The sequence below is a fragment of the Dermacentor albipictus genome, chromosome 1 (assembly GCF_038994185.2).
Source record: "Dermacentor albipictus isolate Rhodes 1998 colony chromosome 1, USDA_Dalb.pri_finalv2, whole genome shotgun sequence".
NCBI lineage: Eukaryota > Metazoa > Arthropoda > Arachnida > Ixodida > Ixodidae > Dermacentor > Dermacentor albipictus.
Genome location: NC_091821.1, coordinates 335,165,709 through 335,178,845, shown reverse-complemented (window position 1 = coordinate 335,178,845; position 13,137 = coordinate 335,165,709). Strand labels below are relative to the sequence as shown.

The following is a 13,137-nucleotide window of genomic DNA, read 5'->3' as shown; positions in this document are numbered from 1 at the left end:
TATTATACTTAAAACGCCGCGAGAAAAAAACACTCCGCAAATCGTCTAAACGTATAGGCCTCGAGGGACGGCGCCCCTAGAAGGGTAGGGACACGGTCTGGATGAAGCGCTGCAGCAGCCTGCGGATCAGGATGTCGAGCAAGTCGGCCACCACGTTGGGGGAGACAGAATTGAGCGCCGTGAAGAGCGTCGCCAGCACCGCTGAGAAGCCGCCCGTGATGCCCGGTTTGCCGAACGCCAGGCCCTGGCTCGCCACCGTTCGGTAATCGATTAAGCGAGAGCGCGCCTGGCCGCGCAACTTGAACTGCAGTGAGAAAATAGAGAGGTGCGTTTTATTGAATTCCTAGTGGTTAAGGCTTACATTATGGATTGGAGTCACCCGTGGTCGGAGAAGTATAGGAGTTTGTTTCAAAGGGGTAAGAGCTACGCATTTAGATGGCGTTCTGAAAAGGCTCCAGAAGAGACATGCTCTGAAAGTTGGTGCATTGTGACTGCATAGTGTTGGGTGCCGGCCAACAATGAGCCAGATTGAATTTCATCAGCAAAACCCACCAGGCTGCTAAACATTTTGATAAAGTGTCATGGAAGTCGTTCGTAAGGCAGCACTAAATAACATATGCTTCTACGACTATATACCGAACTTATGCTGTAAGTACAGTATAGGCTCGGTACTCGCAAAAGCTGTGCAGCTGAGTATAACCGCTAGCCCCAGCTAGTCATCTCTTAACTTCACACCATTGGTACTTTTTTTTTGGCTGCAGTAATCCAGATCAAGCCAGCCACACGGTTTTTCCACGAACGTATGCATCGCGAATGCAATAATCATCATCCGTCATCACGTGACAGTAATAATCATGGTTGCACACTGATCCGAAGAGGATGCCTTTGTTTTGCTAGATATAGGTGCACGCTGAAGAACCCCCAGGTGGCTAACACTAATTAATTAATTAATTAATGTTTCGCGCCAGCTGTTACAGGCTCTCTGTATTTTCGCTCGCGATCCGCACGTATACCTTGGGAACTTCGATGGTGACGTTGGCGGCCATCTTCTCGTACGAGAGCACGAACAGGCCGCCCATCAGGGCACCGGGCGCCTCCCAGTCGAAGTGGAACTCTGGCGCGTCCAACGCCAGCGGAATCACCACCCTGATCCAGAGATCGTCGCTGTCGCAGTCGCTCTCGATGAGCCCGAACGGTCGCACCGTGTGCACGTTGTAGGCGCGACCGTTCCTCAGCCACAGCAGGCCCAGGTGGTCGGCGTCGCCGAGCTTAATCGGCTCCGCCCTCCGGATCACTTCCACGTTGGCGCTGATGATGGTCCGCAGGAGACCCGTGGCGAACTTGTCTCCGCTGCAGAAGAACCCCTCTTGCCGACGCACGCGCGAGCCTGAGGCTAGGCGAGCGATGGCTTGAAGTGCCACAGCGAGAACGAGGAGACGGGGAAAAGCGCAGCATCTGGCAGTGTGGCCGCTCGGGGCTTGGCGGTTCGGCCTGAGGGCGGTGGTTTGCCGAGGCGAGGCACGACGCGAGTCTGAGGGCCGTGCGCCTCCGAGAACGTCCCGAGCATGCGATCTGATTGCCGGTGCCATAAGTATCCTGATATTACGAATACCTTTGGCGTTTTCGATTTACGTGTTGCTCGTATTTCTTGTGAATGTAGCTGTCTCCAGCGCGTCCACCGTCATCGTTGATGAAGTATCCACGCAAGTCCGTATACCACAAACACTCTGCTCTTAGTGACCGACGTTTATCATAGTAAACTCACATCAATGAATATCTGACAAAAAGAAGGGGGAAATACAATAACTTAGAAAGTGATATGGGACAGAAAGAAATTTGGTAGGGAGAGCCCCAGTCTCTTCGATAGCTTAGTAAGTTTACTCATGTGTTTTTAGTGAGCCCGTGAGGTGCCATTTTCTTTTTTCTTCCTTTCGATTGCATTATTCAACAACGCGAGTTACAAAAGAAAGCGCAGGCTCGACCACACTATGCTATCTTTCTGATGTTGCACAGTGACGGGGCGGATGGGGCGCAACCGTCAAACCGCCAACCAGAACAAGGTGTTGTTCCCTGAACGCCGGATTTGCACAGCTTGCAGCCGTACTCAGCAAAAGAAATGCATTCCGATTGATTATTTTGTTCCTTTCTGTTTCGTTTGCTTTTCTTTCTTTTGCGACACACACTCAATCTCGTGGCAACGTTCGCTCTCTCTTTCGTTTTCTTATCGATTTTTTTTCTCATCATTATCTCGTCTACCTTGGGCGCCCTCCGGACGTGTAATGCTGCTCTTGACTTGAACCCATTGCTACCATTTTTGCAAGTTCAATTTCACTTCATTCCATCACTTCATTGAGTGGTTAAAACGAACTGATTTTGTGGGAAGGCCAAGCCTAAGTCCAACAAAGGCTTCCGACCATCCAAAGGACTGCATTTCCGTGCTTCAGGCGACGACAACTATTAAGACAGACGCATAACGAACAGGAAGCCTCTCTACCTATGACTCCCTGGGTTAAGAAGTAATTTTTTATAGTAATGCATTTACCTTAAGCACTGAGGCCCTTATAATTATTACTTTTGTTTTCCTTTTATTTATTTAGAACTCAAATAAACATGGTTATTCATTCGTTCGCTCGCTCGTTCGTTTTCTCACTCACTCACTCACTCACTCACTCACTCACTCACTCACTCACTCACTCACTCACTCACTCACTCACTCACTCACTCACTCACTCACTCACTCACTCACTCATGCTGTACACATTCGTGTAAGAAATTCTAAACTGCATTCGCCGGGTTCTTCGCTCATACAAGCTGTTTTCAACGACTGGCACGTGTCTTCGCTGTTATATCGAATTTATCAAAATTACCCTGCAGCCATGCTTGCGAAAGTGTGCCCGTATTTAAAATGCAGCGCGCACGCCAGCGCTCCGCTGGAGCAGGCTATAGAGTCGTCCTGGCAAAAATGCGCTGTACTGTCCCCGTGACAGCCGACTTATTATCAGCGATAGTGCGGGGGCAGCTTTTCATTCTTATGAATGAAGGCTTCGCGAATTAAGGTAGCGTCTTCGCATTTGCAAAGCTTTTACTGCATGGGCTGCAGTTTCACAAGAACAGATGTCAGCGAATCGGATTATAGTGACTTAGTCGTTAGCGAATGCATTTACATGCAACAAACAATTTGTAAGAACTAGTGCCCATAGTTACGAAAAGCACTGACGGTATAAGTGTTCGTAAGAGGGAATTCCAGTCAATCGCGATGTCAGACGTTATTAGCGAAAGCGGCCGGACAATGGCAAAAAGCACTTAGCGACGAAAAGTTTTCTGAATTCAGCCCGAGAAACTTTGTGAATGCGCATCCAGTTTTACATTGCGATCTAGTTTGCTGAACGGATTTAATAATGTGAGCAATGCTTGGTAGAACATCGCAGCCTCTAACACCAAATGATTCTTGGTGGGTTTCTAAAGCATAGCTCTGTTTACCTGTTCTCCATGGTTTGGCGTTGGCCCTCGCCAAACCCAGTGGCCCAGCTTGGACCCCTGGGTACGTGCTGGCTAAACCGGACGTGCATCTGGTTGACCTCCCTACCTTTCCTTCCTTCCTTTTCATCCTCGACTGACCTGCCGACTAGATAACTTGGGCCTCTGATTATGTGCCCGAATAGGCAATCTGCGGCGGGCTGCTGTCTGGCCTAGTACACAAGTTGGCTCACTGGGTCGAACTTGCCCGAACAGACAACTTCGACACTGGGGCATGCGACACTGGGTGTGTGCCACCGTGTACGCGCCCATTCTTGGCCAGCCGCCAAATAATGGATTTGCCACTGTGATTACGCGGGGTACGAAGCCTTTATTGTATTTAGATATGTGTCACACACCTCTGTGCATACACCTCCCATCAGTATGCATGCTTCCTTCTACCATTAAAGCATCATACATCGTCTTAGTCTTCGTTACACAGACAAGTAACAGATGCAGGCTACGATGCTGTGCTCGTGTCATCCACTGCTTCTGCCACCTCGTTAACTCAAACAAGCTTCGTATAATTTAGATTCCAGCACTACGTTGTTTCTGCGCGTTGTAATGCGATTCGATTAGCATATTTATCCTACTTCAGTCACTTTGTAAATGTCTGTCTGTCTGTCTGTCTGTCTGTCTGTCTGTCTGTCTGTCTGTCTGTCTGTCTGTCTGTCTGTCTGTCTGTCTGTCTGTCTGTCTGTCTGTCTGTCTGTCTGTCGGTCGGTCGGTCGGTCGGTCGGTCGGTCCGTCCGTCCGTCCGTCCGTCCGTCTGTCCGTCTGTCTGTACGTCCGTCCGTCCGTCCGTCCGTCCGTCCGTCCGTCCGTCCGTCCGTCCGTCCGTCCGTCCGTCCGTCCGTCCGTCTGTCTGTCTGTCTGTCTGTCTGTCTGTCTGTCTGTCTGTCTGTCTGTCTGTCTGTCTGTCTGTCTGTCTGTCTGTCTGTCTGTCTGTCTGTCTGTCTGTCTGTCTGTCTGTCTGTCTGTCTGTCTGTCTGTCTGTCTGTCTGTCTGTCTGTCTGTCTGTCTGTCTGTCTGTCTGTCTGTCTGTCTGTCTGTCTGTCTGTCTGTCTGTCTGTCTGTCTGTCTGTCTGTCTGTCTGTCTGTCTGTCTGTCTGTCTGTCTGTCTGTCTGTCTGTCTGTCTGTCTGTCTGTCTGTCTGTCTGTCTGTCTGTCTGTCTGTCTGTCTGTCTGTCTGTCTGTCTGTCTGTCTGTCTGTCTGTCTGTCTGTCTGTCTGTCTGTCTGTCTGTCTGTCTGTCTGTCTGTCTGTCTGTCTGTCTGTCTGTCTGTCTGTCTGTCTGTCTGTCTGTCTGTCTGTCTGTCTGTCTGTCTGTCTGTCTGTCTGTCTGTCTGTCTGTCTGTCTGTCTGTCTGTCTGTCTGTCTGTCTGTCTGTCTGTCTGTCTGTCTGTCTGTAGGTCGGTCGGTCGGTCGGTCGGTCCGTCCGTCCGTCCGTCCGTCCGTCCGTCCGTCCGTCCGTCCGTCTGTCTGTCTGTCTGTACGTCCGTCCGTCCGTCTGTCTGTCTCCTCTTTAGTCTGCTCTTCAACTTAATATCCTTTAAAATTTATCTGACGCTGGGTGGAATCGAACACGCATCACACGGTTTCCTCAAGCACAGAAGCCCGACGCTTCAGCTGTGCCCCACGAATGACCGCGGGTAGCGACATATTCATTAGAAGCCGTGAGGCTTATAGCGCGTGAAAAGACCAGGACGAAAGGAAGACGTGACACACAGGCGCTATATAGTTGTATATATGCGTGGGTCCTTTGCTCGAAATAAAGATTGTTGCAAGTAAGCGCCTATGTGTGTGTCACGTCTTCCTTTCGTCCTTGTCTTTACGAGAGAGGAGACCGGCTGCAGTAAGGGGCTGGCATGACGCGATTCAGCGGGGTCATTGCAGTGTGTCGCTGCATTCTGTGAAAGGTAATCGCATCAAGCTCGACAGTTATGGTGAAATGCATTCTTGTGTTGTACTTTCACTGGCTAAGTCCTCTTGTACCACGTCGACGTTGGGACAATTGTGCATTTGGTCTGGCAAACGTCCATCAAAATTTTGCCATATGGAATTGCTAAAATAGAACGAGTGAACGCTGTCCAGTGTTCACTCTTTTTTAAATGGTCTTAGAAGAAAATATTGAGTGTCCTAAAGCAAAATAATAAGTAAAGTATATTTCTGAGCCCACGTTAAACACAAAGCTGTTACTCTATAATTGTTTCTAAGCGCAAATTCTGGTCAATTACGAAGCTAGGTGCTGCACATATCTTTAGCGAAGGCTGCCAACAGATCGCGAACATCCCTTACAAACGAAAAACTTTGTGAATTCGGCCCCTCAAGTAGAAGGCGCTTAACATTTACCGAAAGTTGAGCCTTCGTGAACAATATGACGATGTAAAGGGGAAAGAAGGGCGACACTAAGTTTGAGTCTTTGCACCAGTTCCCTATGACGTCACAGATTATCGCAACATCCGTCCACGGCCACTTAATCGCTTGTGGAGAGCAAAATCACAAAACGTTAAAAGACAAGCCGCCAACCAGACTAGATCTGTAAATTTTTTCTACATAGAGAGGACGCCCACCGCGGTTGCTAAATGGCTATGGTGTTGGCCTGCTAAGCGCGAGGTCGCGGGATGAAATCCGTGCCATGGTGGCCGCATTTCGGTGGGGGCGAAATGAGAAAACACCCGTGTGTTTAGATTTTAGGAGCACGTTAAAGAACCCCAGCTGGTCCAAATTTCCCGTTTCCCCCGCTACGGCGTGCCTCATAGTCAGATCCTGGATTTCGCACGTAAAACCGCAATTTATTTTTCAGGGAGAGGACCAGAGTCTCTGAGGATGTGTAATACAATAGAAATTAAGATGTCACTCAAGTCGTAATCGCCGCCGCGGTTAGGTCATGTATTGTATGTTGCTTTGCGAGCCTCCTCTGATAATATACTTAGTTAAGCTAATACACGACATGACATGACGAGAACTTTATTGAGGTCCTGAAGAGCTTACGTCCGGGGGGACTCGGGATAAGTCGATGGCTTCACCTTGAAAGGACTGGCAGGCCGAGACCCACCGCAACATCATGGGCCTTCTGGATGGCCTGGAGTTGTTGTAGATGTTCTCGACACTTGAGGGCGGATTCCCAGGAGTCCTTGATTTGAAGTGAAGAGGCCTCTAAGGCTGGGCACAGCCAGAGCATGTGTTCAAAATTACAACATTCGTATCCGCAATTGCGGCATTCCTATGAGTTTTCCTGATCAATTAAGTGCATTAAGCGCGGAGTAGGGCAAGATCTAGTCTGCAGCATTCTAAGCGCACAGACCTGGGCCCTGTAAAGCTTGGGGTGTGGCACAGGGAAGGTTCTACGGATACGCTTTTAATGAGTGGTAATCTCATTATATCTATAGAGCGGATCTTTTCCTAAATCTATGGGAATTCTGAGGCCCCAGGTTCGGCTGCGCAGTTCGTGAGGTCACGCGCAAACCTAAGAGGAGCCTCATTCGGGTTAATCCCATTCGGTCCAGTGATGTCGCTTAAGTGGGCATGGAACCAAGAAACGTGGTGATATCCCTGCTCTTCACTTCTGATAGTGAAGTCCTGAACCCGAAGGATCTTACTTGTTGTTTCCGCTACGAATCCGGACAAGAAGGAGCGGATGGCCGAGCGTGAATCCGAGTATATAAAGGCTGGCTTCTTACGACTATTAATAGCTACATGGGACGTTCTGACCCTTGCAGAAGCTGCGTTAATAATTTTTCGCTCTCCGTCCGCCACTGTTATGGAGAATTTTTTTTTCCCTGTAGGATACTGTGCTGCGTCGACAAAAAGCGCATCTAACTTGTGTTGATCTAAATTTTGTAGGATTGCCCTTGCTCGTACGTGCGTTCCTCCGGCCCACGTTATACACAGGATGAATGTTACGGGGTACAGGGCCTGTTACGAAGTGAGACCTGGTATCTTTTCTGAGAGATTTAATGGGTTCGGGGCTATACCGGGGTTGAATGCCGGCCCCCTCCAGGATTTTAAGGCCAGGTTTAGTGACAGAGAGCCGAGTGATTTGAGCTATGCAGTGTGCTTCAATAATCTCATCAATAGTATTGCGGATTCCCACGGCCAACAGCTATTCCGTGCTAGCAGACTGTGGCAGTCCAATGGCCCTTTTAAGTCCCGTTTGAATGAGAGAGCCAAGCTTAGCTGTTTCAGCTCGGGTCCATTCTAAATAAGGTGCAGTATAATATACGTGACTTAGAAATAACGCCTGAAAGGCCCGGATGTGATTGTCCTCCTTCACTCCTTTCCTTCAGCTAGTTACCTTAGCAATGAGTTTTAGCACACTGTTTGCCTGTCCTGCTTGACTACTCAGATCTTCTCTATCATGCCAGTAAAGTTTCGTTCGTTCTCCGTCCTCGCTTCACCGTTGGAACTTGAAGCTTCTCGGATGATGATCGGCAGTGGTTGATCAAACGCAGGCAGGAAACGATGAGATCAGATGTACAAGAAATATTTATACGAGAACTTTTCTATATACATGGCAGGTAAAACAAATACATTACAAACTTGAACAATTGAGAAACAAAGTCTCACTCTTCTACTGTCTCAATGACTGTTAGAGCCCAGACTCGTTTTAACGTACATAGTACGGAGGCTCACTGATCTATCAGCAATCCTGATTTCAGCCAAGTCTGAGGGACAGCATGTCGTCCCGATTTTTATAGCCCAAATATACAAAGAAAAAAAGGCGGTAGGGCCGTTGGCCCGTCCCACAGGTTCAGTTGCCAATCAGAGTCAACCGTTTGTTAAGCCACAACCCACAGGGATGGGCTTACTCTTAAAAATAAACATATTGGAAAACAAAGCTCTTTTCCTTCTTCGCCAAAACTCCGTTGCCCTCTCATTTCTCCGTAGTGAGTGACCGGCTCAGCAAAACACGCCAGGCCCGAACAAGTTATCGCTAGACCGTTTCAAATCCCAACGGCGTCTAGGCTGCAAATGTCTCGGAAGCAGGGGCACCGGCACCACGAAGTGCCGCTGTACTCAAAATTTGGCCGTCTGGGAGACGGATGACACTCCTTGTCCTTCAAACTTATTGTCTACAAGACAAAGTTCTTTGAGTGCGTGTTTCCAAGACGCCGTCGTGCGAATGCACTCTTTACGTGTGCACCGCATTCCTACAGCGTGCACGGTAAGCTGGTCTTCGACACCACGCAGGCAGTCGCACCCAACAACAAGGCTGGCGATTACGTTCCGGACGCGTAGAGGGTTAGGTCCATGCTCACTGCATGCGGCACGGAGTCAGAGTTGCTAAGTCCTTCTTAACCTCGGCGGTGCCTCCAATTAGTCAGGGACTCGGGCGCCAGACCCACAATACCTTTTGTACAGCGGTTCGTTTCAAGGCTGATCTGTGTGACCCGTCGGCGGACTGCCAACATCGTGCGCACAATACTGACTTCCAGGAATCGGCACACGCCCGCCTGGCACCTGCCGCGACGCGTCACCCAACCCCGCGCGTTGCCTGTGACCCCACATAACACAGCAACTGTCGCCCCGCTGACATGGGGGGAAGTGAACCCCCTCTCTATACACAAAGCACGAGGCCGATTCGTGAGACTTAAGAACCCGAACAATCAGAGCGACCTTACACGTCCCTCCTAAAGAGTATACTGGGCTTACAATGTTCCCAGCTATACTACAAGAGCCAAAGGGCGCTGTATCGTAAGATTTAGGCTCTGAAGGTTCCGTCGTCAAAGAAAATTGACATACGCAGCCCAACATGGGTGCTGCGGAGTCCGTAAGGAACAGGAAAATTAACTGAACGGACCACGGAGAAAAAACAATTTTCTCACAGCGACAAAAGAAAAGGGCGAAAGCTCAACACATTCATGACAGTGAGCATGCAAAAGAAACACTCATGTATGTACAGGAACACTCCAACGCACTGCACGGCACAACAGCAGCAAAGTAACATATGCAGGTTATATACATAGTATGTCCATAGTCTTATAACCATCACACACATAGACGACAGCAGCCACAGAAAGTTCCACCAAGGCTGAACTGTCCCACGCACACATCCTTCGGGTGAACGGGAACATTCACGCCTGTCCCGGCTGGCATGGCTGTTTCTGTCTATCCTTTCTTTTCTGCTCTTTACTCGATTGGCTCCCATGAACGATTCGAGAGCCTTGACAATGCATCAGCATTGGCGTTACATGTTCCTTTCCGGTGACGCACCGTTACATTGTAGCGCTGTAGTGAAAGCGCCCATCTTGCTAACTTGGCCCCCTGCGGGGTGCTGGTTGTCAAATATGACAGTGGGTTATGATCAGAGACAACATTCACCACTGCTCCGAAAAGCCAGTAGTCAAATTTCTTGAGTGCCCAAATAATGGCAAAGGCTTCTCTCTCTATAGTCGACCAGCGCGCCTGTGTCGGGTTAAAGCGGTGGCTAGCAAAAGCGATCGGCTTTTCTTCTCCTTCCGCTGACATTTGAGCTAAACAGGCACCGGCCGCCGTCGCTGACGCATCAGTGAATAGCCAGTACGGCTGATGAGGCTCAGGCGTGTTCATGGCGACAGCCTGACAGAGAGCTAATTTCAGACTTTCGAACGCGCACTGCGCTTCTTCCGACCATGGAATTGAATTAGGAATCCCTCGCCTTGTCAAAGCTGTAAGCGGGCTCGCCACGTCGGCGTAGTTTGAGACATAGTCCCGATAATGCCCACAAAGCCCCAACAGACTTCGCAACTCTTTCTTTGTGTGAGGTGGCACAAGACCTTCTATGGCAGCTATCTTGGTTGCCCAACCTGTGTCAAAGAGGAGTACTTGGTCCCCGACATTAAATTCTTTAGTCCGTGCCCTCCTAGTGTAAACTAGATCATATTTGCTCTGGCACTCGGTGCCTGTCAACTCAGCTACACTCTCGGCTAGTTCTAGCTCCCGCTGACTGGGCACCCCAGTGACATCTTGTATGAAACTATTCTCTTGCAACTTAGGCATTTTCTCTGTCGTTTCTTCGAAACTTAGACCGCAGTCCGGCTCAGTGTTATCGACCATTTCGACTGATCGGACCCCTGCCCGCGGAATATTTTCCTCTCCAAACTCCTCTTTTTCCTGCGCCCGTAGTAGTTCCCAATCTTCCTTTGACAGCAGGCAGTCAACCCCGTTTGCAAGTTCGTCGGTAACCGCGCACACCAGATCGATCCTCTGCGGTTGTATCACAGCCCCCGAGCGATGCATGCCTACGGGCAGCGTAGCTAGCTTAGCTCGAATGGTGTTTCCGAATGCCGACTCAAGTCTTACTGTTCGTGATGGCTCCTGTAAATCGATGGGCAACATACTTTTACGGACTACCGTTATCTCACTACCTGTGTCCAACACAGCTTCCGTTGCTATATCCCCGCACATGATAGGGATTAGGTCCAGCTTCGACCTCCCCGAGCTAGCATTTTGAGCTACGACATGTACTCTAGCGCTTAGCACCCTTTCTTGCTCTGGTGGAGGTTCTTCACTTACAACAGCAACCTTCTGTACCCTTTGTTTTTGCACAGTCGGTGGCTTCCCCTGCGGTTCTTTATCTGAAGCTTTTGGGCAGTCTCTGGCTAGGTGACCCTGTATATGACACACGTGGCATCTTAAATTTGTCCTCTGCGGGCCAGCTAGTTTTGCGCGCTGCGGCAATGAGGCTGTTGCGGCTGGCTTAGTTGCTCGTCCTTTCCCTTTAGCTTGCTCGAAAGTCTCGAGTACTTTTTCCACCTCCACTGGCTTAAACCAATCTTCGCCTTCCCGCAAAAGAACATATTCTAGGGCTTCTGAGCTTAGACTAGCTTTCATACGGTCAGCGACCATAAGCTCCGTCATAGCTTCTTTGGTGTTTGCAGTGCGAGACTGAAGGTAATAGGCCAAATAGGTTCTAGCGCGGGACGCGAACTGAGCCCAAGTTTCCTCCTTTCGTTTAGATGCCTTCTCAAACCTCTCCAAGTATTTAGCTGGCGTGAGCTTAAGTTCATCCAATACTGCCTTCTTTACAGTCTCATAATCTGTACATTCCTCGTCATTAAGGCCACGCAACAGATAACGGACCCGCTCGGCCAGCGCAGGCATGATCAAATGTACCCGGCTATGTGCCGGTACTTGAAAAGATGTAAACAACTTTTCGACCTCATCAAACCATATCGGAACGTCAGCGTCACACGGCAACCGGTATGCCTTAAGCACTTTAGCACATTGTGCTATTCCATCCGTGATGGCACCGCGCCGATCGCTTCCTTCCGACTCCGAAGGCGGCCTGCTCGACTGCTCGAGCTCCACTCTCCGTAGAGCAATGCGCTCGCACTCTAGCTGTAGGCGCACCTTTTCCAGCTCCAGCTCCAGGCGTCTCACCGCCATGGCCTCTGGATCTGTCGTGCTCGGAGCCTGCGAAGCTCCTTGCGTCTCACTATCCATTTCAGTATCCGACGTCTCAGACTCGGTCTCTCCGATGCGTTGTAGTTCCTGCCGTCTCTGACCCTCTCTTTGTTCAGATGCCGTATCAATGTTTACGTTAGCCTCACTCGCATTCGCTGTTCTGCGCGTGAACACCATTAACCCCACTGAACAACAGCCATGCCAAGCTAGACAAAACGCAAGGAATCCCGCTCACCCGTTGCTGCTGGGGGCGCCGCCTGACGTCCTTGTCCAGATGAATTGCAACCCTTGCGGAATTCGCTGGTGGCCCTCTGATTCCTTGCGCCTGGCTCGCTGCTCGTTGCTCGTTGTGGGGCTTGCCGATCCTGTCGTGCTGCGCCAGTAAAGTTTCGTTCGTTCTCCGTCCTCGCTTCACCGTTGGAACTTGAAGCTTCTCGGATGATGATCGGCAGTTGTTGATCAAACGCAGGCAGGAAACGATGAGATCAGATGTACAAGAAATATTTATACGAGAACTTTTCTATATACATGGCAGGTAAAACAAATACATTACAAACTTGAACAATTGAGAAACAAAGTCTCACTCTTCTACTGTCTCAATGACTGTTAGAGCCCAGACTCGTTTTAACGTACATAGTACGGAGGCTCACTGATCTATCAGCAATCCTGATTTCAGCCAAGTCTGAGGGACAGCATGTCGTCCCGATTTTTATAGCCCAAATATACAAAGAAAAAAAGGCGGTAGGGCCGTTGGCCCGTCCCACAGGTTCAGTTGCCAATCAGAGTCAACCGTTTGTTAAGCCACAACCCACAGGGATGGGCTTACTCTTAAAAATAAACATATTGGAAAACAAAGCTCTTTTCCTTCTTCGCCAAAACTCCGTTGCCCTCTCATTTCTCCGTAGTGAGTGACCGGCTCAGCAAAACACGCCAGGCCCGAACAAGTTATCGCTAGACCGTTTCAAATCCCAACGGCGTCTAGGCTGCAAATGTCTCGGAAGCAGGGGCACCGGCACCACGAAGTGCCGCTGTACTCAAAATTTGGCCGTCTGGGAGACGGATGACACTCCTTGTCCTTCAAACTTATTGTCTACAAGACAAAGTTCTTTGAGTGCGTGTTTCCAAGACGCCGTCGTGCGAATGCACTCTTTACGTGTGCACCGCATTCCTACAGCGTGCACGGTAAGCTGGTCTTCGACACCACGCAGGCAGTCGCACCCAACAACAAGGCTGG

At 49.7% G+C, this 13,137-nt stretch overlaps 1 protein-coding gene across 1 annotated transcript; it reads right to left on the bottom strand.

The window, feature by feature from the left end:
- Positions 1-76: 76 nt before the first annotated feature.
- LOC135915061 (uncharacterized) lies at positions 77-12,851 on the bottom strand. The gene is made up of 4 exons (XM_070529380.1): positions 10,238-12,851; positions 6,545-6,680; positions 1,014-1,572; positions 77-304 (listed from the first exon to the last, which is right to left on the bottom strand). Exons 1-4 carry the CDS (start codon positions 12,078-12,080, stop codon positions 77-79), a joined length of 2,766 nt encoding a protein of 921 aa, XP_070385481.1. The 5' UTR covers positions 12,081-12,851.
- Positions 12,852-13,137: the final 286 nt, after the last annotated feature.

Excerpts from the sequence above, each read along its gene's own strand:
- LOC135915061 (XM_070529380.1), bottom strand. The coding sequence starts at position 12,080 with ATGGTGTTCACGCGCAGAACAGCGAATGCGAGTGAGGCTAACGTAAAC. Across the intron at positions 6,681-10,237 it reads CACAAAGAAAGAGTTGCGAA|CCTTAGAGGCCTCTTCACTT; the intron begins GTCTGTTGGGGC and ends GGCTGTGCCCAG. Across the intron at positions 1,573-6,544 it reads GGCCTGCCAGTCCTTTCAAG|ATCGCATGCTCGGGACGTTC; the intron begins GTGAAGCCATCG and ends ACCGGCAATCAG.